Raw genomic sequence first — 26143 nt, forward strand, 5'->3', positions numbered from 1 at the left:
TGAACTTGTGGGGAAATTGGAAAGGCTAGAGATCTCTGGTATGATGTGATTAGCTTGTGGTAAAAATGCAATAAATGGGAATCGTCTGTTCTCCCCAATGTTTATGTTTACAATGACATGTATTACATCAGAATGCCCAATGTTAGAATGTTTCCAATAACATTTATGAATTAAGTTAGAATGTCTTCCTATCAGTCTAATTTGCATATACATTGTGATTGGATGATAGCTGTGAAGGTTATGGAATCAGGATAAAAGCCTCTGATCTCCTCGCTCATTAATGATAGAATGTTCATATTTGAAGATTGCTGAAAGGCCAGTTTGGCAATGACAAGGAGTAGAATGTTAGCTAAAGAGACTGGTACTCAGGCTAGCAGAAAAGCACTGTATCGTTTTTCTGTGCTTAAAAAATGTTTTTGTGTGAACTGAGAACTGACATTGCAACTCTATTAGGTTTGTTTTGTACTAGCTACATCATATATCATAACCTATTCACAGAACATATATTTCACGAATGGACCTTATAGTTTTTAATCCCCTTTGATGTTTAGTTTGTGTGTTATCAGAAGTGGATGTTGTCAACCCCCATGCTTTCCCATCCAATTATCTCTGAGGCCCCAGCTGCCTTTGGCTTTATCTGTGAAATGGCCTATCACACACATTCTAGGGTCCTGAGAAGGAAACGTGAAATCCCTGGAAAAACCGCCAGTGTGCAAGCCCCTGTTAACTCATGTGGATCATTTGGGAAAATCCTCAAGCTGAAGCTACTTGCTGCTTTGGGGGTCTGGAAAACTCCACAAAAGGTAGGTTACATTTAGAAATGTTGATGTGACTTGAGACCCATATAACGGTATCCTGTGTATGTCATGATGAAGCAACCTTGTTTGGTTTATCTTTGGATGTTGTTGTCTGTATGTGATCCGTCACAGCACTTTGTATTGTTTCATCTGGCATGTCCCAAGACACTTTTCAAGGGAATTTACATCAAAGCCAGATAAGGAAATTTGGTCTTAGATCAGAAACTTTCTGGCCTAGGCTACTGCAAGTTTCACTTTATTATTATATTTTTTTTTATTGAGTGATGTGATAGGGTTGGTTTGAGGTCTCCAATCAGTTGTTGTGATGGACTGTATAAAAGCACACTATCACATAGGCCTGGAGAATCATTACTCATATCTGCCTTAATTGTACCACGATGCCATCCATGATGTTGTCTTTTTTCAATTTACTGCAAAACTGTCTTAACTCTGCTCTTTAGATGTACAGGTAACTGCCAAAATAATGGAAACATTTAAACTACCGTTCAAAAGTTTGGGGTCACCTAGAAATGTCCTTGTTTTCGAAATAAAATAATTTATTTGTCCATTAAAATAACATCACATTTATCAGAAATACAGTATAGACATTGTTAATATTGTAAATGGCTATTGTAGCTGGAAACGGCTGATTTTTAATGGAATATCTACATAGGCTTACAGAGGCCCATTATCAGCAACCATCAATCCTGTGTTCCAATGGCAATTTCTTCTGAAACTCGTCAGTCTATTCTTGTTCTGAGAAATTAAGGCTATTCCATTCGGGTAAATTGACAAGAAACTGAAGATCTCGTACAACGCTGTGTACTACTCCCTTCACAGAACAGCGCAAACTGGCTTTAACCAGAATAGAAAGAGGAGTGGGAGGCCCCGGTGCACAACTGAGCAAGATGACAAATACATTAGAGTGTCTAGTTTGAGAAACAGATGCCTCACAGGTCCTCAACTGGCAGCTTCATTAAATAGTACCCGCAAAACACCAGTCTCAACGTCAACAGTGAAGAGGCGACTCCGGGATGCTGACCTTCTAGGCAGAGTTGCAAAGAAAAAGCCATATCTCAGACTGGCCAATAAAAAGAAAAGATTAAGATGGGCAAAAGAACACAGACACTGGACAGAGGAAGATTGGAAAAAATGTTATGGACAGACTAATCGAAGTTTGAGGTGTTCGGATCACAAAGAATAACATTTGTGAGACGCAGACCAAATGAAAAGATGCTGGAGGAGTGCTTGATGCCGTCTGTCAAGCATGGTGGAGGCAATGTGATGGTCTGGGGGTGCTTTGGTGGTGATAAAGTGGGAGATTTGTACAGGGTAAAAGGGATCTTGAAGAAGGAAGGCTATCACTCCATTTTGCAACGCCATGCCAAACCCTGTGGACGGCACTTGATTGGAGCCAATTTCCTCCTACAACAGGACAATGACCCAAAGCACAGCTCCAAACTATGCAATAACTAGTTAGGGAAGAAGCAGTCAGCTGGTATTCTGTCTATAATGGAGTGGCCAGCACAGTCACCGGATCTCAACGCTATTGAGCTGTTGTGGGAGCAGCTTGACCGTATGGTACGTAAGAAGTGCCCATCAAGCCAATCCAACTTGTGGGAGGTGCTTCAGTAAGCGTGGGTGAAATCTTTTCAGATTACCTCAACAAATTGATAACTAGAATGCCAAAGGTCTGCAAGGCTGTAATTGCTGCAAATGGAGGATTATTTGACGAAAGCTAAGTTTGAAGGACATAATTATTATTTATATTAAAAATCATTATTTCTAACCTTGTCAATGACTACATTTCCTATGCATTTTGCTATATTTCCTATTCAAACTCATTTCATGTATGTTTTCATGGAAAACAAGGACATTTCTAAGTGACCCCAAACTTTTGAACGGTAGTGTAAGTAAATGGGGGATACAAAGTATTTTGAAAGCAGGTGCTTCCACACAGGTGTGGTTCCTGAGTTAATTAAGCAATTAACATCCCATCATGCTTAGGGTCATGTATACAAATGCTGGGCAGGTCATTATTACCATGGCTACCATGGCTACCATGGCATAGGATGACAACCCTCTGGGCACACACTGGTTGAATCAATGTTGTTCCCATGTCATTTCAATAAAATTACATTGAACCAATGTAGAATAGACATTGAATTGACATCTGTGCGCAGTGGGAATGTCCCCATCCACAGGGCACGAGTGGTCACTGAATGGTTTAAAAACGATGTAAACCATATGCCATGGCCGTCTCAGTCACCAGATATCAACCCAATTTAACATTATTGGAGATTCTGGAGCGGCGCCATTAACAAAACACCACCATTAACAAAACACCAAATTATGGAATTTCTCGTTGAAGAATGGTGTCGCATCTCTCCAAAAGATTTCCAGAAAACTTGTAGAATCTATGCCAAGGTGCATTGAAGCTGTTCTGGTGGCTCGTGGTGGCCCAACGCCCTATTAAGACACTTTGTGTTGGTGTTTATTTTATTTAGGCAGTTACCTGTATCTCTTTGTGTGTGTGTGTGTGTGTGTGTGTGTGTGTGTGTGTGTGTGTGTGTGTGTGTTTGCCAGTCAGTGTATATCTCATTACATTTCTTCCAGTCCATCAACCCATCAATGTTGCAGGATGAGAGGAGAGAAGCTGATGCCTTGTGTACTTATCACTCTACTGGGGCTGACCCTGATGCAGTCAGCTCACGGACAGCACATGTCAGACGAACCCTGCTCTGTCCAGATTCTCGTCCCAGGACTCAAAGGCATATATACAGTTCACACACAATACACTCACACGTTCATCCAAAATGAAAGAGTCTAAAACATGCTCAGAAAACATATAGGACTCATAGGGTGGCAGTGTGTACTAGTTATCAACAGTAATAACATTTCAGAGTTGTGCAGTTCGTGTTTTGATTCATGAAGTTTTTTCTCCATTTGACAGGAGAGCCAGGAGAAAAGGGAGAGAAAGGGGCACCTGGGCGACCAGGAAGAGTGGGTCCACCAGGGGAGATAGGTAAGCCTCTATCTTTGAAAACAGAAGCAAAAACAACGTTCAGCATTCTCTCTGTACAGGTGCTATGCTTTGATGATGACTTCCCTCACAATATCACAACGTTTTGACTCAATGGAGGCTGGACTTGGGAAACTTGAGAAATATATTGTTTGGAAATTTGGTCGTGGTAAGTTTTTCAGCTATGGAGGATGTTGGGAGTAATTATCTGTTTGAGAATTTTGTTGTCATGAAAAGCTTTTTGGACACTCCTACTGATTGCCCTTCGGAAATGGCCTTTGGATAACCCTTTCTATCACTATGGTTTTTATTTTACAATAGACTAAAACCATACATATTTTTTTCCAGAATGGTTTAAAATAATCATATTTCCTTTAACAACATGATTCTTTGATATATTTCTTTAATTAGACAGTTATTGCAGAAACTAGAGTAAAGATCACATCATGCATTGACAATCATTTCTCCTAGTGGATGTTGTGTGCTGGTTACATCACTGCTAGGCAGTCCAGAGCAACAGAATGTTTACTTTAGGTCAGAGGTCGCATGACCTAAAAAATGTAAAAATGCATGAGAAACACTACCCAGAATCCCCTGAATCACTGATAAGTGTTTACAGCAGCTGTTAATGAGGACTGTTCATAGAGATAGATATAGTACTCTAGTGCCCAAAAGGCGGTTTTAGAATGGGCAGCGCCATTGAGGACTTTCACCATTTTGAAGTGGTCAACTGGGTGGGACTTCCTATAGGTTAAGGAAGGATAACATCATTCCATCCAGGTCACCAGGAGGGAGCAGCCAATGAGTTTACTCGTGAACAAACATTCCATAACTGCAATTGGCAGTAAATTGCAGTGTGCACCCTTTCAGTTTGTTTGCCAACTCATAGAAGTAGTAGAAGAAGAAAATTCACTACTTCAAAATGGAGATGGCTCTCACAGATGCCATAATGGGTCAGATACAATGATGCAATGTCTATCTAAGTCTATGGGGCTGGTGGATGCTGTCACCAAAGACAGATTAAATGCTCACACAGAGGCTTTGTTATTTAACCCACTTATTCCTTTGATTCTGAAATCAGTAACAAAACACCTCTAGTAACAGTGAAACATGTTTCCCTGCAGGACATCTTGGAGTTAAAGGACAGAAGGGTATAATGGGACATTATGGGAAGATTGGCCCCAGTGGAGTCAAAGGTAGGAAAAAAACAGAACAACATGCATTTACACTTCTGTTTTGGGATGCATTGCTATATTTTCCATGTACTTTAACAATGTTTTTACTCTCAGGTGTAAAGGGAGATATGGGTGATCCTGGATTAAGGGGCCCGAATGGTGATCCAGGTACAACATTTATTTGTTTGGAGAAACATTCTAGGTCTAGTTAACAATAAGACCAAGCCAACAAAGAGGAATGGAAAATATGTATTCCTCATTTTGTTTTGTCTCATCAGGTGTTCCATGTGAATGCACACCTCTGAGGAAAATTATTGGTGAGATGGACATCCTAGTGGTACAGTTATCCAGTGAGCTGAAGTTCATAAAAAATGGTACGCTTTCAGGGTGTCTGGTTGAATGTTAAATTAGGAATTTCCAATGAGTAACGTAAAGACATAGAGCTATCAGTTTCCTTTCAGTATTAATTGAAATGCTCGTAGCTATCACCATTTTGCTTTGTTTTCTTTCATGCGCAAAGTAAACGCTGGGTTTATATGTCAGTGTGATTATAGAAATACAAGTGCTAATTTTTCAGCCCTGCCCTCCCCTGCAGCTGTCACCGGCATCAAAGAGACCAACAGCAAGGTCTATCTGCTGGTCAGGGAGGAGAAACGCTACACCGACGCAGAGGCCTACTGTCAGGGAAGGGGTGGACACCTAGCCATGCCCAAAGATGAGGGGGCCAATACGGCCATCGCTGGGTACATCACAGAGGCGGGCCTGAGCCGGGTGTACATCGGCATCAATGACATAGACCGCGAGGGCCATTTCACTTACGTGGATAGCTCCCCAATGAGCACCTTCAACAAGTGGAGGGAAGGGGAACCCAACAATGCCTACGAGGACGAGGACTGTGCTGAGATGGTGGCTGTGGGGGACTGGACTGATGTGGCCTGCCACCCCACCATGTACTTTGTGTGTGAGTTTGAGAAGGACAGTGTCTGAGGGGCATTTGTTTGAACGTGGTAGTGAATTTAGAGGTAAGGGGCAAAGGGCCTCATTTAAAGCTGCATGACAGAGAGAGACTTCAGTTATAGAGAAGCCTTTTATAGAGTTCTACAGATGTTGTTCAGTATGTCAAATTGTTTTGATACAGCTGCATTTAAATGTAATCACCCACCAGTGCTAAATATCATCGTACAGTATAAAAGATTGTGTACTGACATGCAACAACAGTTGTGTAAAGACAAGGTGTTTCTTCCCATTTTTTCCAGTCTTCTTCCTTTTTGACTTGAATGGATGCTGTTTTCATAAACCATTGCATTGAATGGATACAGCAATTTCTCCCTTGATCTCTTAATCTACTTGGTATCTACTTTTTGAAGATGAAACATACATATTCTATTTTTTTGTCTTTCTTGTCATGTTTATGTGAACTGACTACCGACATATTTTACATACATGGACTATTGGAAAAAGCAACAATCATAGCAAAATATCAACTTAATTATTTTCAAAACATCATTAGACATGTAAATAATGTTATTTTAAATAAAAAAAATATCCAAAACAGGCTGTTATTGTAGACAATCTACAGTTAATTTGCATATTCTGTAAACAAAAATATATATATGTTTCCCTTATAATGTGCAGCTTTTTTCCAAAGTAGGCCTACAATCCACATTAGTACTAAAAAGCTGGTTTACCATCATTTGTTGTAGTATCATTCAGTTTTTAGAATTTTGAAGTAAACATACATTTTGTCATATTTATATGGTAAAAATGACTGCCATTTAAAGGGTCAGTACACCAAAATTTGAAATATATTTATTTTTTGGGACAAAAAGTTATTCATCCATTGATCCTGACAGACAGTGACCAAAAGTATGTCTCAGGCTTTTTTATTTACTAACCCCACAGCCAGTATTAGCATCGCTGCTAGTGAAACAATGGGAGTGGTAGGGCCTATGGCAGGATGCTTCAGAAAGCATACCCAGATCGTCAAAGTAACTTCAAACCAAATGTTATAACAACCAAAGTACCATAACAAGTTGTACATATAGCATATTGGACGGTATTATAGGAATTCTGGTATTTTTTATAACATTTTCCATATAATATATATATTTTTTTTTATTACACACCAATACAGCACAGTGTGTACATTCAGAGGGTAGCTGGTTTCTGTATTACAGTTCTACCAAGTATTCATATAATTGACATACTTTTATAAGCTGTTTTGACAGCAACTAAGGTAATTTAGATTTTGTACATGGTCATACCTAGTTATATAACCAGTTAGAACCATGGGCGAGTGCATAAGGTGCTCCATCGCTGCAGGTAATCTGTCTATCAGGTCAAGATCACTCCAACAGGTCCCCCTCCACTCTCTGGGGGTATGGATACCTTGTTATTATGTCTTCAGAGAAACCTAGATTCAAATAAAGGTTCTATCTATCCAATTTCTATAGGCAGAATAAGGTGTTTTTGGCTGGGGTCGAAATTACCCGGACATACTCATACAGAAACACTAAACAATTATTTAGATTTATTAAGAACAAGTTGTTTGACAAAGTCATGAAAAATTGAAAGAATTTAATAAACCACCTTCTGGGTACAAATTAACCTTAAAAATGTATTACTTTAGTTTAACAGCCACTTCTCCTTTGTTAAAGTTAAAGTAATTTGTGTAAATCATTTGAAGTAATATATTTTGTATTTTTTTCCCCCATGGCTTAAATTTACTGTATCATTAAGAAATATATTATTTCCAGTCATTGTATTCACCATATTGACTTTTTTTATATTGCCTTACCATGCACACTCATCAAGGTAGTGAGTTACTGAAGTGATTCCAATTTGTATTACCATTTACCTAGGCATAATCCATGTTGTATGTTAGTATGTTGGTCTTTAAATTTTTAATGACATGCATTTCTTGTAATGCACACTTACAGGAATACTAAGATAAACCATGTAAGCTAAACTATGTGCAATGTGTAGGTTGGAATAGTTTGGGATGGGGTTGAAAGTGCATGAGAGGTCATCTGACAGATAACAATAGCTGAGTGAATGATGGTTAAGAGGTTATATGGCAGGAATTGGTTAGAAAAAATAATGTGTTCAGGTATATTCAGAATCAAACATGGAGGACATTCCATAATATATGTTTAGCTAATAGGCTTTATGAACTGGTACTAAATCTCTATTGTAAAATATAGAACCTTTGGCAGCTGCTGCAATGTCTTCATTGATGCAGGGTGAAATATGTGGGTTGGTGTTGCTCATTTGCCTGGATTGTTCAAAATAAAAAACTGATACTAATAGTCGTTTATTGTCATGATTTGTTGATTTACAAGTTGTAAATTTACAACTGTCCTACTGGTGTATTTTGTAGGCTACTGCCACCTAGTGGCTAACAGTAAAACACTGCTACCACTGTTCACTGTTTATCTCCTCACATATGACAGAGCCGTTTAGAGCTACCTAGAAAGTTTTTCCAATATGCTACCAAATTAAAATTAAGTTCACAATGTATAAGGGGAAGATAAGAAAGAAGCAAACCAGATGTAGCTATTTCTAGGAAACCAAAACACGATTCAATTCCAACCAGAATACATTGCATGTGAACCTGTGAACCTATGAATTTAGTGACAAATAGGTTTATGATTATTGTGCATCATCTACAACAGGGACCATCAACTAGATTCAGTCGTGGGACGATTTTATGTTGAGCGGATGGTCGGGGGGCCGGAACAAAATTACAAATAATTTGTACACTGCAAATTGACCGCAAGAAGCCCAAACAGATATAATGTTTGACTAAAACATAATAATTTCAAACCTTGCTTACATTTGTATACGATTACGTGTCTCTCTATTATGCGCGGGAATACTTGGGAACATATTTCTTAAAATAATTTTGTGTCCTTACAATTACCTTTTCCTCCCATACCAATGTCTGTAAAATAAGTTCCATGTTACTATATAGGCCTACTTCTAATCTGACCAGAGACAGAAGCAAAAGTTCTGCATGACTGTCTGTCTGCACATAAAACAACTTTTCCATTACATCTGGTGAAACATTTTGAAAAGATTCCATGACCTTAAGGAGCCATTGAAAGGTTAGACAAAAAACATCAGTTGATGCTTCTACACCTGCATTACTAGCTGTTTGGGGTTTTAGGCTGGGTTTCTGTACAGCACTTCGAGATATTAGCTGATGTAAGAAGGGCTATATAAAATAAAATTGATTGATTGATTGATCAGGAAATTGTAAGAATGAGAAGCATGGGTACTATACTCTTGTCAGGAGCTGAGTCTTAATTGGGGGAAATTCATGTTGGAATGGTGCCCCTGATAGGAACTCCATATATGGGCATAGGTGCATAATCTAGAATTGATGTTGGAATGGTTTCCTTGCAGGAACTCCATGGGCTATTGGCCTAACAGGAAGTCCTTATATGAGCATGGTAATTACTTTGGTAAATGATTACACCGGCGCTCTCAATCGGAATCAAATAGGTCTGTATATTTAAAGGGAGATTCCTTGCCAACTCTGATCAGGTCGTCAATTGATTATGGATGCTTTGTGGAAAAGACATTACTTCAGCAGCTTGATAGGATCCAATTTTAGGGCACTTGTGATGTGTAATAGTGCCTTTAAGACTACACCTGTTGAAGCCTTACAAGTGGAAGTGTCTCAACAGAGGGTTTTTGGCTGGGTGATTGGAAAAAGGGTAGCAGAGTAGGGTCGCAGGGATCTAGTAATAGGGCCATCTGTGGCACTGGGGAATGTTTTTCTATGGTTATTTCCAATACCTTATGTGGATTTGAATCTGAATGAGGAATAGGAGTGGTGGGATGTTGGTGATTAGTATGTTCGTAGTCATTTCTATTCCTTTTTGACAGTAACAGGGTTCGGAGTTCTGCCAATCAGCACCTGTTAATTGTTGAGTTCCAACCTGTGGAAAATAAATGCTGGGTTCATACCTTAATTCTGTGGTACTGTGTCTATGTGGTGGTACGCTGGGGGAGAAGGATCATTACTGGAGGAATGTTATTGGGTTGTCAGTCAAGATTTCAGACTGACAGATACTGTCTCAATAGAGCTGACTGCAGTGTAGACTATATGTGATAGTTTTGGAATAATTCCCTCATATGTAGTTTCTGTCTCAACTTTGATACTCATCCATTTAACCTCTAGAATCCAGACAAAGGTTTATCTTTTTAATTCACGATTATCTCAACAAAGGTACATATTACTAAGATCACACTATTTTGAAGATTTAACAGGGCATCTAAATTTAAGTAATTGTAAACCAAAACAAATTCAGAACAATTTGTATATGCATGGCATGGTTATTTTGATCAAGCACAGCATGAGTGGTCCCTTAAGCCATTAATAATGAATACAGAGATGATAAATGATGCATTCCATTGATCAGGAGCATGTCTGGCAAAAAACAATTAGCTACTGTTGTAGTTGTGAAATCTCTGGTTACCGCTGCAGTAAACAATTTGGACAACAGTATGGGAGGGAGGGGGGGACATTGCCAGGTTATTCGGGTGTAAAAATTCATAAGCATGCCCATACCAATGGGTGACGCTACAGTGGGGGAAAAAAGTATTTAGTCAGCCACCAATTGTGCAAGTTCTCCCACTTAAAAAGATGAGAGAGGCCTGTAATTTTCAACATAGGTACACGTCAACTATGACGGACAAATTGAGAAAAACAAATCCAGAAAATCACATTGTTGGATTTTTTATGAATTTATTTGCAAATTATGGTGGAAAATAAGTATTTGGTCACCTACAAACAAGCAAGATTTCTGGCTCTCACAGACCTGTAACTTCTTCTTTAAGAGGCTCCTCTGTCCTCCACTCGTTACCTGTATTAATGGCACCTGTTTGAACTTGTTATCAGTATAAAAGACACCTGTCCACAACCTCAAACAGTCACACTCCAAACTCCACTATGGCCAAGACCAAAGAGCTGTCAAAGGACACCAGAAACAAAATTGTAGACCTGCACCAGGCTGGGAAGACTGAATCTGCAATAGGTAAGCAGCTTGGTTTGAAGAAATCAACTGTGGGAGCAATTATTAGGAAATGGAAGACATACAAGACCACTGATAATCTCCCTCGATCTGGGGCTCCACGCAAGTCTCACCACGTGGGGTCAAAATGATCACAAGAACGGTGAGCAAAAATCCCAGAACCACATGGGGGGACATAGTGAATGACCTGCAGAGAGCTGGGACCAAAGTAACAAAGCCTACCATCAGTAACACACTACGCCGCCAGGGACTCAAATCCTGCAGTGCCAGACGTGTCCCCCTGCTTAAGCCAGTACATGTCCAGGCCCGTCTGAAGTTTGCTAGAGTGCATTTGGATGATCCAGAAGAGGATTGGGAGAATGTCATATGGTCAGATGAAACCAAAATAGAACTTTTTGGTAAAAACTCAACTCGTCGTGTTTGGAGGACAAAGAATGCTGAGTTGCATCCAAAGAACACCATACCTACTGTGAAGCATGGGGGTGGAAACATCATGCTTTGGGGCTGTTTCTCTGCAAAGGGACCAGGACGACTGATCCGTGTAAAGGAAAGAATGAATGGGGCCATGTATCGTGAGATTTTGAGTGAAAACCTCCTTCCATCAGCAAGGGCATTGAAGATGAAACGTGGCTGGGTCTTTTAGCATGACAATGATCCCAAACACACCGCCCGGGCAACGAAGGAGTGGCTTCGTAAGAAGCATTTCAAGGTCCTGGAGTGGCCTAGCCAGTCTCCAGATCTCAACCCCATAGAAAATCTTTGGAGGGAGTTGAAAGTCCGTGTTGCCCAGCGACAGCCCCAAAACATCACTGCTCTAGAGGAGATCTGCATGGAGGAATGGGCCAGAATACCAGCAACAGTGTGTGGAGACTTACAGAAAACGTTTGACCTGTGTCATTGCCAACAAAGGGTATATAACAAAGTATTGAGAAACTTTTGTTATTGACCAAATACTTATTTTCCACCATAATTTGCAAATAAATTCATAAAAAATCCTACAATGTGATTTTCTGGAGAAAAAAAATCTCATTTTGTCTGTCATAGTTGACGTGTACCTATGATGGAAATTACAGGCCTCTCTCATCTTTTTAAGTGGGAGAACTTGCACAATTGGTGGCTGACTAAATACTTTTTTCCCCCACTGTATATGTGGAAAAACTCCCACCTGTTCTTGTAAGGATGCCATCCTCATGTAATAATGATAAAAATCTATTTAAATGTATAACAGTTAAGGTTATGTATGTGTAGCCTTTAATGCAATTCATACTGGTAGGCATTTTGTGATGTCAGGCAGATAGGCCTACTGCTACATCGAATTGGTGAAATGTGTAGGCTACAGTTAACCCTTTATTTGATCTGAAAGACCAAAGTAATTGAAATGACCACATTTGACCACATATAAACTGAAAACACATGTGTTTCAAGTGCCTACAGAACTTGGGGGCCCAATGTGCCATCATGGTTTATCGGTAAATGATCTGGCACCCAGTTGTTTCTTCTCACAGAAATGACAACATTGAGAATTTCTGAGGATTACTTTAGAAATGCAAGGTTTACAAATGGGATGGATAGTATGTATGAATACTGAAGTATAGGCGTTGTGCTTGCTGTGACTGTGGTCCCTTTCGCAGCATCCTATGTGGCCCGTGGGTCACCACGTATTTATGGATAACGCGCACTTTCCCCAAACTGGTTTCTTTGGAAACACATCCAACAACATTCATGAGAGTGGTAGCCACAAGGCTACTAGCCAGCTTTTGAAAACAGAAACAACAACACGGTTAACGAGGAACAACCAGAAACAACTATATCCAAGGATAGGCTTCTTGATAGGATGTTGCGCACCCAAGTGGACGTTTGTCTCCTCATCAGATATCTATTTATTTGCGAGAAGCTCATTCAATAGATAGCTAGCTAACTAACTAGTCTTGCCATTTGACCTCGGTTCGTTGTGGATCACATAAACATGTCTGGGACTATAGGTAGAGCGGTACTCCCTCAGCCTCGAACAAAAACTATTGTTGTGTACAGGAATGGGGATGCTTTCTTTCCTGGATGAAAGTTTATTATAAATCAACTACAGACGTCAACTTTTGACAGCTTTTTGAGCAGTCACGTGTTGGGTAGAGGCTCCTTTTGGAGCTGTACGGAATGTTTACATTCCAAGGGAAGGGCACAAAATCCATGACCTCGACAACTTGCAGCACGGGGAGAGATATGTTGCAGCCGGAGGAGAGCGTTTCAAAAAATATTGAGTGGGTACACTGTAATTAGCCGGCAATTAAGGATGATATCATTGTTAAACTGCCTTGTTGTTGCTGGTGCAGCCAGCAAGAAAAAATCCTTTATCTATGTAAACAATGCCTAACTAGATGCAGGTGCACCCAAAATGACAAAACCAAAATGCATGGGTGAAAGTGTTGTGGTCAGATGAGACCAAAATGGAGCTCTTTGGCATCAACTCAACTCGCCGTGTTTGGAGGAGGAGGAATGCTGCCTATGATCCCAAGAACACCATCCCAACCGTCAAACATGGAGGTGGAAACATTATGCTTTGGGGGAGTTTTTCTGCTAAGGGGACAGGACAACTTCACCGCATCAAAGGGACGGTGGACGGGGCCATGTACCGTCAAATCTTGGGTGAGAACCTCCTTCCCTCAGCCTGGGCATTGAAAATGGGTGGTGGATGGGTATTCCAGCATGACAATGACCCAAAACACACAGCCAAGGCAACAAAGGAGTGGCTCAAGAAGAAGCACATTAAGGTCCTGGAGTGGCCTAGCCAGTCTCCAGACCTTAATCCCATCGAAAATCTGTGGCGGGAGATGAAGGTTCGAGTTGCCAAACATCAGCCTCGAAACCTTAATGACTTGGAGAAGATCTGCAAAGAGGAGTGGGACAAAATCCCTCCTGAGATGTGTGCAAACCTGGTGGCCAACTACAAGAAACGTCTGACCTCTGTGATTGCCAACAAGGGTTTTGCCACCAAGTACTAAGTCATGTTTTGCAGAGGGGTCAAATACTTATTTCCCTCATTAAAATGCAAATCAATTTATAACATTTTTGACATGCGTTTTTCTTGATTTTTTTGTTGTTATTCTGTCTCTCACTGTTCAAATAAACCTACCATTAAAATGATAGACTAATCATTTCTTTGTCAGTGGGCAAACATACAAAATCAGCAGGGGATCAAATACTTTTTTCCCTCACTGTAAGGCCACTGACTATATCCTCATCTTGTTTATTTTATATATTAGCAATAATATATGAACCTGACCATAGGATGTGTTTTCTATGACAAAGCTTTTTGAAAATCATCCATGTGTGTATATTTATTGCAATATGAACTGATATTTGATACCATACTGGCCATCATGTCTTTGTCAATAGAAGAATGCATGAGCACACCTCTGAAAGATAGGCCTAGGCCAGGGGTCTTCAACCTTTTCTTGCATATTGCATGTAACAAACAGTTACAGCATGGTCAAGCAAGTTTTTCAGATGTTTTCGGACTACTAAACAACTATTGATTTAGAACCACAGAGAGTTACCACAAGTCGTAAAGAAAACAGGAACTGCCTACACTATTCCAGCAATATTTCAACTTCAACATTTCAACATAATCTAATCACCTAAGCTTAGTCTAATACAGTGACAACTAAAATATACCAAAAAACGATTTAGTCCAATCAACGTAAGCTAAATATGATGTGGCTGTCCATGTTACTGATTTATCTGTGTGTGTGTGTGTGTGTGTGTGTGTGTGTGTGTGTGTGTGTGTGTGTGTGTGTGTGTGTGTGTGTGTGTGTGTGTGTGTGTGTGTGTGTGTGTGTGTGAGTGCGTGCGTGCGTGCGTGCCATCTGTGGAACTGAGGAAAAACATCCCTACTTGTAGAGAAACGCCAATGCCATCCACCTCCTTAATGTTACCTAAACAGTCTAACTTCCTTTCATGGGCAACGATGTGCCAGACATTCACAGCTGAGCTCACTCAGTTTAGCTCAATGCTGATTGGCTATTATTTTAGACTTTTTTTTTATCAAGAGAGGCCAAATGCTCGCTGGCTTGCCTTGCATGTTTTTCAGTGGCAGGGACTGGGAGACTAGTCAGGATCGAGGGAAAGATGAACGGAGCAAAGTACAGAGAGATCCTTGATGAAAACCTACTCCAGAGCGCTCAGGACCTCAGACTGGGGTGATGGTTCACCTTCCAACAGGACATCGACCCTAAGCACACAATCAAGACAATGCAGGAGTGGCTTTGGGACAAGTCTCTGAATGTCCTTAAGTGGCCCAGCCAGAGCCCGGACTTTAACCCGATTGAACATCTCTGGAGAGACCTGAAAATATCTATGCAGCGACGCTCCTGTCCAACCTGAAAGAGCTTGAGAGGATCTGCAGAGAAGAATGGGAGAAACTCCCCAAATACAGGTGTACCAAGCTTGTAGCGTTTACCCAAGAAGACTTGAGGCTGTAATCGCTGCCAAAGTTGCTTCAACAAAGTACTGAGTAAACTGTCTGAATACTTATGTAAATTTGATATTAGCGTTTTTTTACTTTAATACATTTGCTGAAATTTATAAAAACCTGTTTTTGCTTGTCATTATGGGGTATTGTGTGTAGATTGATGAGGAAAAAACAATTTGATCAATTTTAGAATAAGGCTGTAACGTAACAAAATGTGGAAAAAGTGAAGGGGTCTGAATACTTTACGAATGCACTGTAGATGGTCTACACATACTGAGACAGAGGGGGTGCTGTTTCATTCGCTCGGATGCTTTCTCTGGTGAGATACATTCAGCCTCTTACGAATTGAAGGAAATTTATGATACACAAAGAAACAAAATGATATGTTTGTTGGGGGTCAGTTTTTTGGGGAAGCCTGGTTTCCCTTGGCATCCATGAATACACACCACTGTCTTATCATCAGGTGAATGATGATGGCAAGGAGAAGTAATCAACATTTTAAAATGAATAGATTTGGTAGATATTGTTTTTCATTATTTTGACCTCTAGCCTATTAGCTAGAAAGGTAACTTGAAACATATTTTTGCTAAGAGCAGCTATTTAGCTGGTTAAACAAAGGTTATCTGTGTGTTGGCAAAAATATATGTCCAAGTCAAGAAGCTTACTAGCAGCAACAGCCACTTGCTGCACTGGTAGCCTATTCGCGGGTGCTTTTTCAAAGCCTATGCTAGGTACTCCAGTGAGTGTAATTTGTTAAATATTAGGAGTTGAGAAATAAAGTTGACATCATTAGAACTAAGATATTCTCCTCTTTTCTACTGTAGGTATGTATTAAAAATATATATATTCTGTCGTTGCTAGTGATATTCATAAAAACATTGAAATAAAACACGTTATTATTTATTATTATTATTTTATTATATTTCTGTGGACCCCCTGCAGTACCACTGGCCTAGGCTATCAATGTTACATTCACACAATAATCTTACAAGATTGGAAGGTTGTTGGTAATAACCATACATACTGTAATAACTTTAATTTCTGTTGTTTTAAATCACAGATCTCACCTGTAGTTCACAGCAGAATAGTTGTTTCTGCTCGATGGAGGAAAATTTGAAACGAGTCATCAAGTGAGTTTGGGTTTTCAAGTGTCCCACATCCTTATTGTGCATTTGCAAACATTATTCTTTGCATTGAAATGTATACAAAATAGGCATGAACTCTTTTCACTTGTCATGTAATTCTATGATTGCCAAAACTACGTAGGTCGAAATATTTCTTGTGTCCCATAATACTTAGGGATATGTTACTTATTCAAATGTGTTAGATTTGATCGATTTATGTAGGCTACGCCTACTAAATTTCTGATGTTGAAAATGTCAATGATCATAACCATGTTAAAACTGCAAGCCCTTAAAAATGGTCTGAGTTTCATGTGTCGTATTTTGTAGCGTTTTTAATCAATGGAGCTGTGCTGGTTCCTCCAGCTCGGATACTAATACCAAAGTATACTCTCACAAACTGGCAAAGTGTCTTGGCCATGGTGACGAGAGGGTATGTCTGTGCACAGGTAGGACATAACTAATTATAGGTCTTTATGTTATAGATCAACTTGTTTTGAAATGAAATGAAAAGTGATCCAACTTGTAACATTGACCTAATTTATGATTCACATATTCACATCATTAGTGTTGCCTTTCATTCCATTTAAATATTGACAGTTCTGTTGGTTTCATAAGGATTTTGGTGTTTGAACTTGTAATTACTCTATTTTTCTTAGAGTCAACAATGACAGTCTCCCAGTCCCAGCTCCCACAAAGTAAGGCAAATATGCAAAGGATATGGTAAGTAGGCCTACTGTGCGGCAAAAGCATACCAGTATGTACAACATACAGTACAGTGCCTTCAGAAAGTATTCATACCCTTTGACTTATTCCACATTTTTTTGTGTTACAGACTGAATTCAAAATTGATTAAATTAAAAAAATGTCATCCATCTACACACAATACCCCATAATGACAAAGTGAAAACATATTTTTATACATTGTTGCAAATACAGAAACATCTCATTTACATATGTAAGTATTCACACCCCTTTGCTATGATACTCCAAATTGAGCTCAGGTGCACCCAATTTCCTTTGATCATCCTTTAGATGTCCCTCCAACTTTTTATTTATTTTTATTTTTTATTAGTCATTTAGCAGACGCTCTTATCCAGAGCGACTTACAGTTAGTGAGTGCATAATATTATTTTTTTTCATACTGGCCCCCGTGGGAATCGAACCCACAACCCTGGCGTTGCAAACGCCATGCTCTACCAACTGAGCTACACAGAACTTGATTGGAGTCCACTTGTGGCCAATTCAATTGTTTGGACATGATTTAGAAAAAAACACACCTTTCTATATAAGGTCCCACAGTTGACAATGCATGTCAGAGCAGAAACTATACCATGAAATCCAAGGAACTGTCCATAGATTTGCGAGATAGAATTTTGATGAGGCATACACTACCAGTCAAAAGTTTGGACACACCTACTCATTCAAGAGTTTTTCTTTATTTTTACTCTTTTTTACATTGTAGAATAATAGTGAAGATATCAAAACTATGAAATAACACATATGGAATCATGTAGTAACCAAAAAAGTGTTAAACAAATCAAAATATATTTTATACTTGAGATTCTTCAAATAGCCACCCTTTGCCTTGATGACAGCTTCATGAGGTAGTCACCTAGAATGCATTTCAATTAACAGGTGTGCATTCTTAAAAGTTAATTTGTGGAATTTCTTTCCTTCTTAATGTGTTTGAGCCAATCAGTTGTGTTGTGACAAGGTAGGGGGGGGGGGGGGATTACAGAAGATAACCCTATTTGGTAAAAGACCAAGTCGATATTATGGCAAGAACAGCTCAGATAAGCAAACAGATACAACAGTCTATCATTACTTTAAGACATGAAGGTCAGTCAGTACGGAACATTTCAAGAACTTCTAAAGTTTCTTCAAGTGCAGTCGCAAAAACCATCAAGCGCTATGATGAAACTGGCTCTCAGGAGGATCGCCACAGGAATGGAAGACCCAGAGCTACCTCTGATGCAGAGGATAAGTTCATTAGAGTTACCAGCCTCAGAAATTGCAGCCCAAATAAATGCTTCACAGAGTTCAAGTAACAGACACATCTCAACATCAACTGTTCAGAGGGGACTGTGTGAATCAGGCCTTCATGGTCGGATTGCTGCAAAGAAACCACTACTAAAGGACACCAATAAGAAGAAGAGACCTGCTTGGGCCAAGAAACACAAGCAATGGACATTTGACTGGTGGAAATGTGTCCTTTGGTCTGGAGTCCAAATTTGAGATTTTTGGTTCCAACCGCTGTGTCTTTGTGAGACGCGGTGTGGGTGAACGGATGATCTCCACATGTGTATTTCCCACTGTAAAGCATGGAGAAGGAGGTGTTATGGTGTGGGGGTGCTTTGCTGGTGACACTGTCTGTGATTTATTTACAATTCAAGGCACACTTAACCAGCATGGCTACCACATCATTCTGCAACGATACGCCATCCCATCTGGTTTGGGCTTAGTGGAACTATCATTTGTTTTTCAACAGGACAATGACCCAACACACCTCCAGGCTGTGTAAGGGCTATTTTACCAAGAAGTAGAGTGATGGAGTTTTGCATCAGATGACCTGGCCTCCACAATCCCTTGACCTCAACCCAATTGAGATGGTTTGGGATGATTCGGACCGCAGAGTGAAGGAAAAGCAGCCAACAAGTGCTCAGCATATGTGGGAACTCCTTCAAGACTGTTGGAAAAGCATTCCAGGTGAAGCTGGTTGAGAGAATGCCAAGAGTGTGCAAAGCTGTCATAAAGGCAAAGGGTGGCTATTTGAAGAATCTCAAATATAAAATATATTTTGATTTGTTTAACACATTTTTGGTTACTACATGATTCCATATATTCTACAATGTAGAAAATAGTAAAATTAAAGAAAAACCCTTGAATGAGTAGGTGTGTCCAAACTTTTGACTGGTAGTCTATAGGTAGGGAAGGGTATACAATTATTTATAGTGTTGAACGTTTCCAAGAGCACAGTGGTCTCCATCATTGGGAAATGGAAAAAATATGGAACTACCCAGACTCTGCCTAGAGCTGGTCGTCCGACCAAACTGAGCAAACAGGCAAGAAGGACCTTGGTCAGGGAGGTGACCAAGAACCCAATGACCACTCTGACAGAACTACAGAGTTCCTTTGCTGAGATGGGAGAACCTGCCAGAAGGACAACAGTCTCTACAGCACTTCACCAATCTGGGCTTTATGGGAGAGCGGCCAGACGGAAGCCATTCCTGAGAAAAAGGTACATGCCAAAAAGGGTTCTCCTATGGGGACAGCCGGTTAACCCTTTTTTCTAAGAGTGTAGACTTGGATGAAGACTTACGTTCTAACAGGACAATGACCCCAAGCATACAGCCAAAGCAACGCTGGAATGGCTTTAGAACAAGAATGTGAAAGTCATTGAGTGGCCCAGCCAAAGCCCAGACTTGAATCCCATTAAAAATCTGTGGAAAGACTTGAAGATTGCTGTTCACAGCCGCTTTTGAGAAAATCTGCAAGGAAAACTAGGAGAAAATCCCCAAATACAGATGTGAAAAGCTGATACAGACATACCCAAGACGACTCAAAGCTGTAATCGCCGCCAAAGTTGTTCTACAAAGTATTGATTCAGGGTGTGAATACTTATGTAAATTACATATTTCTGTATTTCATTTTCAATACATTTGCAAAAATGTCTAAAAACAAGTTTTCACTTTGTCATTATGGGGTATTGTGTGTAGATGGGTGAGAGAGAAAAAATCTTTTTAATCCATTTTAAATTCAGGCTGTAACACAACAAAATGTGGAATAAGTCAAGGGGTATGAATACTTTCTGCAGGCACTGTACATGCTTGTACTGACTGGTACTGATCAACATTGATAGGTGTGTAGTAGATCTGATCATAATCACTTAAGAAATCGGCCTCTCCTACTTATGATTTTTCCCCCATGAAAGCATTGTTTTCAGTCCAGGAAAAGCACGAAACAAAGACCTTCACTAAAGCATCCCATTTAAAAAAGATAACGTTTAACAACCCTGTAGAAGGAAACAGCTGTGATCAGAGTTGATCCTACAACCATTTTCTTTCAAGGAGATACTTTACAGTATGTACTGTACATTGTCTTCACACCTAGAACAGTGAACACTTTAAAAGTATGCAATTGTGTACTGCATTTCAATTAACATTTCCAGCACGTGTTGTGCGTGAGACTTTCCGTCTGCGATTCGTTACGAGACAGTCCTATCATCAATCACTGTCTGGGGGAGGCATTGAGTTACCATTGCCTTCCACTTTGATAGGTAATCCCAACGGAACGAGCCTGGCCCGCTTAATCAAGTAGCAGCGAGTCTCATAGAGTGAACAGATTCACCAGGGGGCCGTGCTGACTGAAAAAAAACCTCTCATTCCTCCAGAACCGGGACAATTTGTATTGTGATTAAGTAGATAGTGAAATGCATTGCAGTCATATGAGAATTGCACAGGGCCCAAGATGAGCACCACGTACATACAAACAAGTGAAGAAGAATGAACATGCACACTCAGCGGATATATTGTGAGATATCTGACAGCTGATTTTTTCTAACCATGAAAGATGACAGTCACATCATGGCATGTCTTTTTTTTCTGATAAAGAAAAAGCTCTTCTTTCTTAACAATTGAAGTGCTGTCTTGTCTTCAAAATATTTGATTATGCTTTATCAACATGATTGAAATGGCAAGAAAAAAATCATACAGTATCAGCAGATATGTGAATTGAGTTACCAAAGCTCTTTTTTTGCATTTTTGTTTTCGAAATAGCACAATTTCTCATGCATGATTGTGTCAGTTTTTCAATGCAGGATAAAATCCACAAAGAGCAGTTTACACTGTTTATGTAGTTTTAATTCCACCAACCAGCGCTTTTACTGTATGTATTATTGTTGTTTAGTATCTGCTTCTACTGAACACATTACATTGACCTGCATAGAGGGAGAGTGTAGTTTTATTTTTTGCCAGAAGGGGGAGACAGAGACAGCGTGATATACTCTCCCTCAGCAAGCTGATCCACTATTACTCATTGACTGGAAACGCTAAAAGTATAGGGTTTATCCTTGCCTTACTCCTCATGAATTCCTAAATACGATTTGACAAGTTATTGAGGACGTTTCATAAACAAGGCAGGGAAATTGTCCATTGTAGTTAGATCTGTCAGCTGTTTAGCACACTGATTACACAAACGTTTATAGGGCCGTATCCCTCATTAATTTTGGTTTGACCTCACAAAGCGACAAGCGACCTGATTTAAAATGCCTGTAAAATCTCTGTAACATCCCCGTTGTGGGCTGGTGTAAAATGTAACCTTCCTCTGGCTCTGCAACCTTGCTGTGTGAGCATGGAGCATGGTGTCTGTATTCCCCAACAAAGCATATTGATCACTTAGTACTGTATAGGAGCAGCTGAAGCACTGACTAGTCAACGAAGTCTGCACTGAAGGCTTTGCTTTCAGCATGTGGCATTGAAAGTACAGTACGTTCCTGTTGGCAGCCTAGATGCTGAACTATGTGTCTATGTGTGATGATGAGCGGGAAAGGGGATTGGTCTGAGTGATTCATCTCCTGCATTTGAGCGCCATTGAGCACGGTAACATAAGTGACACCACACCGGCGCCAGTAGGTGAGTCACCTGGGCATATGAGAAGAACTCAGCGGACGACTCAGGGAGCGAGGAACCAGAGTGCTTCCATCATCTTGACATCACCCCTTTCAGACTCAACCGTTCCCATACCTTGTGACCTCATTCATAGGAAGGGGTGATGCCCAGCGGAAAGCACTGCACCCTAGTCGCCTGCCATCTATCTGTCTGCCCACTGAGGACCAGGCACTGGGAGTGGCTCTGTGATACTGCACAGTGGTTGGAGGTTGACTGCTGCTGGCTCTCTCTCAGCCGGTCCCAGCTATTATATCGCACTGTCCTCCCGTTGACTCCTTCACTCTGCCACTTGAGAGGGCAAGAGATTACGCGCCGGCCGTCCTCTCGGGTCCTTCTCACACTGATTCCACACAACTCTGGTCTCGGCGGGGCCGGTAGACACTGCCGCCCCACAGGACTTAGCAGATATGTAATGCCAGCAGAACGAGAAGCAGCAGCAATGACTTCATCTTTTTCCATTGCTGTATTTTGCAGTTGTACTGTACTGCGCTCCCAGAACTCGAACGGACCCTCCTCTTTCTCTCTCTCTGAGAAGGGCAGTTTTTCTGTTTATTTAAAGAATTAGCAGTTTTGCCACAAGGCTTTAAAGATAAAAGTGTTTACTTTTTTTGATATTTCAGATGGGTTGTAAGATTTAATTGTAGTCCTTTTCAATACATTATACAGTAAATCACTCCAAAGTGTTGTTACAGTGTGTACAGTACTTTTATCTTTGATCTTGTGATGCGGACACCAGCATGTGAACTCAGATTGAACTTTCCCTAACTGAATATCCAAGGCAAACTTCAGTCTTTTCTTGTTGTTTTATTTTTCTCTCCAGTCCACCAACGGCTGTATAAATTCTAAAGAACATCAACACAAACTCGGCCTTTGCATTAAAGAAAGCAAACAAGTAGAAGAAACACAGACGCACTATTCCCCAGACCCAATGTTAGCGGGCTCGCAAACACCATTGCCTGTAGTGTGTTCTTGTGTGGAAGCTTGAGATCAGTATACCGGCCCTCAAGACAGCCTTGGGATCCAGGCTAAAGAGAAAAACAACATGAAGTGCTCTTCCTTTTCCTCAGAGGGTGATGGAGCTCACCTTGCTACCTACAGTGAGGCTGAGCAGCCTAAGAGGATAAAATGGCCTTTTGTGGAAGCATTCATTCAGATGTGTACCATGCTGTCTCGAGCGTCAATCTGAACTCATCTTCCCACTGCTCTCTCTCTCTCTCACTCTCTTTCTCGCCATCCCAGCTCCCCAGCCCATTCTTCCGTCTGCTCTAAGAATAAGTTATTCCCTGCAGCTCCTTCTCCCTTTAAGCTTGTTTGGGTTTTCATTGTTTGATCTGGCTTGATAAATAAGAGGAAAGCAGTTAGAAATTCATGGCTGCCTCGTTTCATCAATAAATGATTAGTTTTCTGTGCTCCCCAGTGATTGATAGGTTCTGCACAGGATGTATTGGAAGCAAATGAATTAAATACTGTAGGAGTCACTGGGGAGCCACAAAGCATATCAGCTCATGAAAAAATGTAGGTCAATGGAAAATGTTTAAAAAAAAAAGGGGATGAAAGAAGGGAGGAACATGTTTTAAAGCACATTAGATATGATCCGACATGTTTTAGTCTTTGAAAACAACAAGAAATAGATACTTCTCAATGAAAAAAACACTTCAGTTCAGATTCTATCCATGGTCTTTGTTTTGTGTAGTTTGCGCACACAGGCTTTGGAGAGGACCTTGTTCACACAGCCAGGGGCCATCCCAAGAACTCCACAGAGTTTTACTTCTACGCCAAGCCAGTGAGAGGGAAAGAGAAAGCCAAACAACAGAAGCAGGTGTCCAGAATCCCAGTTCTTTACACAACAGGCAGTAAGTGGAGCAATTCCTATAGAAACGTCTTCCAATGTTTCATGTGTGTTTCACTGTTTCGCTACAACCCCCTCTCTTTTCCTCGCTCTCTGTGATATGAATTGGACCCGTTGTTTTTGTTAAAGGGAAAGTTTTCTTAGCACTCAGTTTGTGCATATGCGCGCACGTGCGTGTGTGCATGTGTGTACAGAGATAGCAGAGGCATGTCAAAGTCTGAAGCGCTTTCTTTGAATTCTCAACCTGCTCTCCAAACTCGACTTCCATATATCAGGGGAACAGAATAGGTTTGCAGCCTTAGAAAGAATGTAACTCTTTACGCTGTGAGAATATACAGTGAGGGAAAAAAGTATTTGATCCCCTGCTGATTTGATCAGTCTATAATTTTAATGGTAGGTTTATTTGAACAGTGAGAGACAGAATAAAATAAAATACATCCAGAAAAATGCATGTAAAAAAATTAAAAAATTGATTTGCATTTTAAAATTAGGGAAATAAGTATTTCGCCCCCTCTCAATCAGAAAGATTTCTGCCTCCCAGGTGTCTTTTATACAGGGAACGAGCTGAGATTAGGAGCACACTCTTAAAGGGAGTGCTCCTAATCTCAGCTTGTTACCTGTATAAAAGACACCTGTCCACAGAAGCAATCAATCAATCAGATTCCAAACTCTCCACCATGGCCAAGACCAAAGAGCTCTCCAAGGATGTCAGGGACAAGATTGTAGACCTACACGAGGCTGGAATGGGCTACAAGACCATCGCCAAGCAGCTTGGTGAGAAGGTGACAACACTTGGTGCGATTATTCGCAAATGGAAGAAACACAAAAGAACTGTCAGTCTCCCTCGGCCTGGGGCTCCATGCAAGATCTCACCTCGTGGAGTTGCAATGATCATGAGAACGGTGAGGAATCAGCCCAGAACTACACAGGAGGATCTTGTCAATGATCTCAAGGCAGCTGGGACCATAGTCACCAAGAAAACAATTGGTAACACACTACGCCGTGAAGGACTGAAATCCTGCAGCACCCGCAAGGTCCCCCTGCTCAAGAAAGCACATATACAGGGCCGTCTGAAGTTTGCCAATGAACATCTGAATGATTCAGAGGAGAACTGGGTGAAAGTGTTGTGATCAGATGAGACCAAAATGGAGCTCTTTGGCATCAACTCAACTCGCCGTGTTTGGAGGAGGAGGAATGCTGCCTATGATCCCAAGAACACCATCCCCACCGTCAAACATGGAGGTGGAAACATTATGCTTTGGGGGTGTTTTTCTGTTAAGGGGACAGAACAACTTCATTGCATCAAAGGGACGATGGACGGGGCCATGTACCGTCAAATCTTGGGTGAGAACCTCCTTCCCTCAGCCAGGGCATTGAGAATGGGTCGTTGATGGGTATTCCAGCATGACAATGACCCAAAACACATGGCCAAGGCAACAAAGGAGTGGCTCAAGAAGAAGCACATTAAGGTCCTGGAGTGGCCTAGCCAGTCTCCAGACCTTAATCCCATTGAAAATCTGTGGCGGGAGCTGAAGGTTCGAGTTGCCAAACGTCAGCCTCGAAACCTTAATGACTTGGAGAAGATCTGCAAAGAGGAGTGGGACAAAATCCCTCCTAAGATGTGTGCAAACCTGGTGGCCAACTACAAGAAACGTCTGACCTCTGTGATTGCCAACAAGGGTTTTGCCACCAAGTACTAAGTCATGTTTTGCAGAGGGGTCAATACTTATTTCCCTCATTAAAATGCAAATCAATTTATAACATTTTTGGCATGCGTTTTTCTGGATTGTTTTGTTGTTATTCTGTCTCTCACTGGTCAAATAAACCTACCATTAAAATTATAGACTTATAATTTCTTTGTCAGTGGGCAAACGTACAAAATCAGCAGGGGATCAAATACCTTTTTACCTCACTGTATTTTTCAAACACCATCCAGTGCTCTAAATCATAGATAAATTCAATCAGGCCATTTTGTTTAATATGTATCCAGAAAAGCCTTGTTAA

General features: G+C 40.6%; 2 protein-coding genes across 4 annotated transcripts in view; both read left to right on the forward strand.

Moving 5' to 3' along the window:
* Positions 1–690: 690 nt before the first annotated feature.
* On the forward strand, positions 691–8302 carry colec11 (collectin sub-family member 11). Of its 3 annotated transcripts, none has more exons than XM_084144436.1 (7): positions 691–803; positions 3384–3568; positions 3751–3822; positions 4944–5015; positions 5109–5162; positions 5273–5368; positions 5590–8302. In XM_084144436.1, exons 2-7 carry the CDS (start codon positions 3439–3441, stop codon positions 5979–5981), a joined length of 816 nt encoding a protein of 271 aa, XP_084000562.1. In that variant the 5' UTR covers positions 691–803; positions 3384–3438; the 3' UTR covers positions 5982–8302. The 3 variants fall into 3 exon arrangements, with proteins under 3 accessions (XP_084000562.1, XP_084000563.1, XP_084000564.1); XM_084144437.1 differs by having other exon boundaries at positions 3414–3568; XM_084144438.1 differs by having other exon boundaries at positions 3438–3568.
* A 15061-nt stretch (positions 8303–23363) lies between these two features.
* The window catches only part of dcdc2c (doublecortin domain containing 2C), a gene marked incomplete at both ends in the record, with an annotated part of 31729 nt that continues 28949 nt past the window's right edge, over positions 23364–26143 (forward strand). Inside the window, 2 exons of the mRNA XM_084143974.1 lie at positions 23364–23387; positions 23984–24143. Coding sequence (XP_084000100.1) covers positions 23364–23387; positions 23984–24143 — 184 coding nt within the window. The remainder of the gene's footprint in view (positions 23388–23983; positions 24144–26143) is intronic.

This window comes from Coregonus lavaretus (assembly GCF_964263955.1).
Source record: "Coregonus lavaretus genome assembly, chromosome: 27".
Lineage (NCBI taxonomy): Eukaryota > Metazoa > Chordata > Actinopteri > Salmoniformes > Salmonidae > Coregonus > Coregonus lavaretus.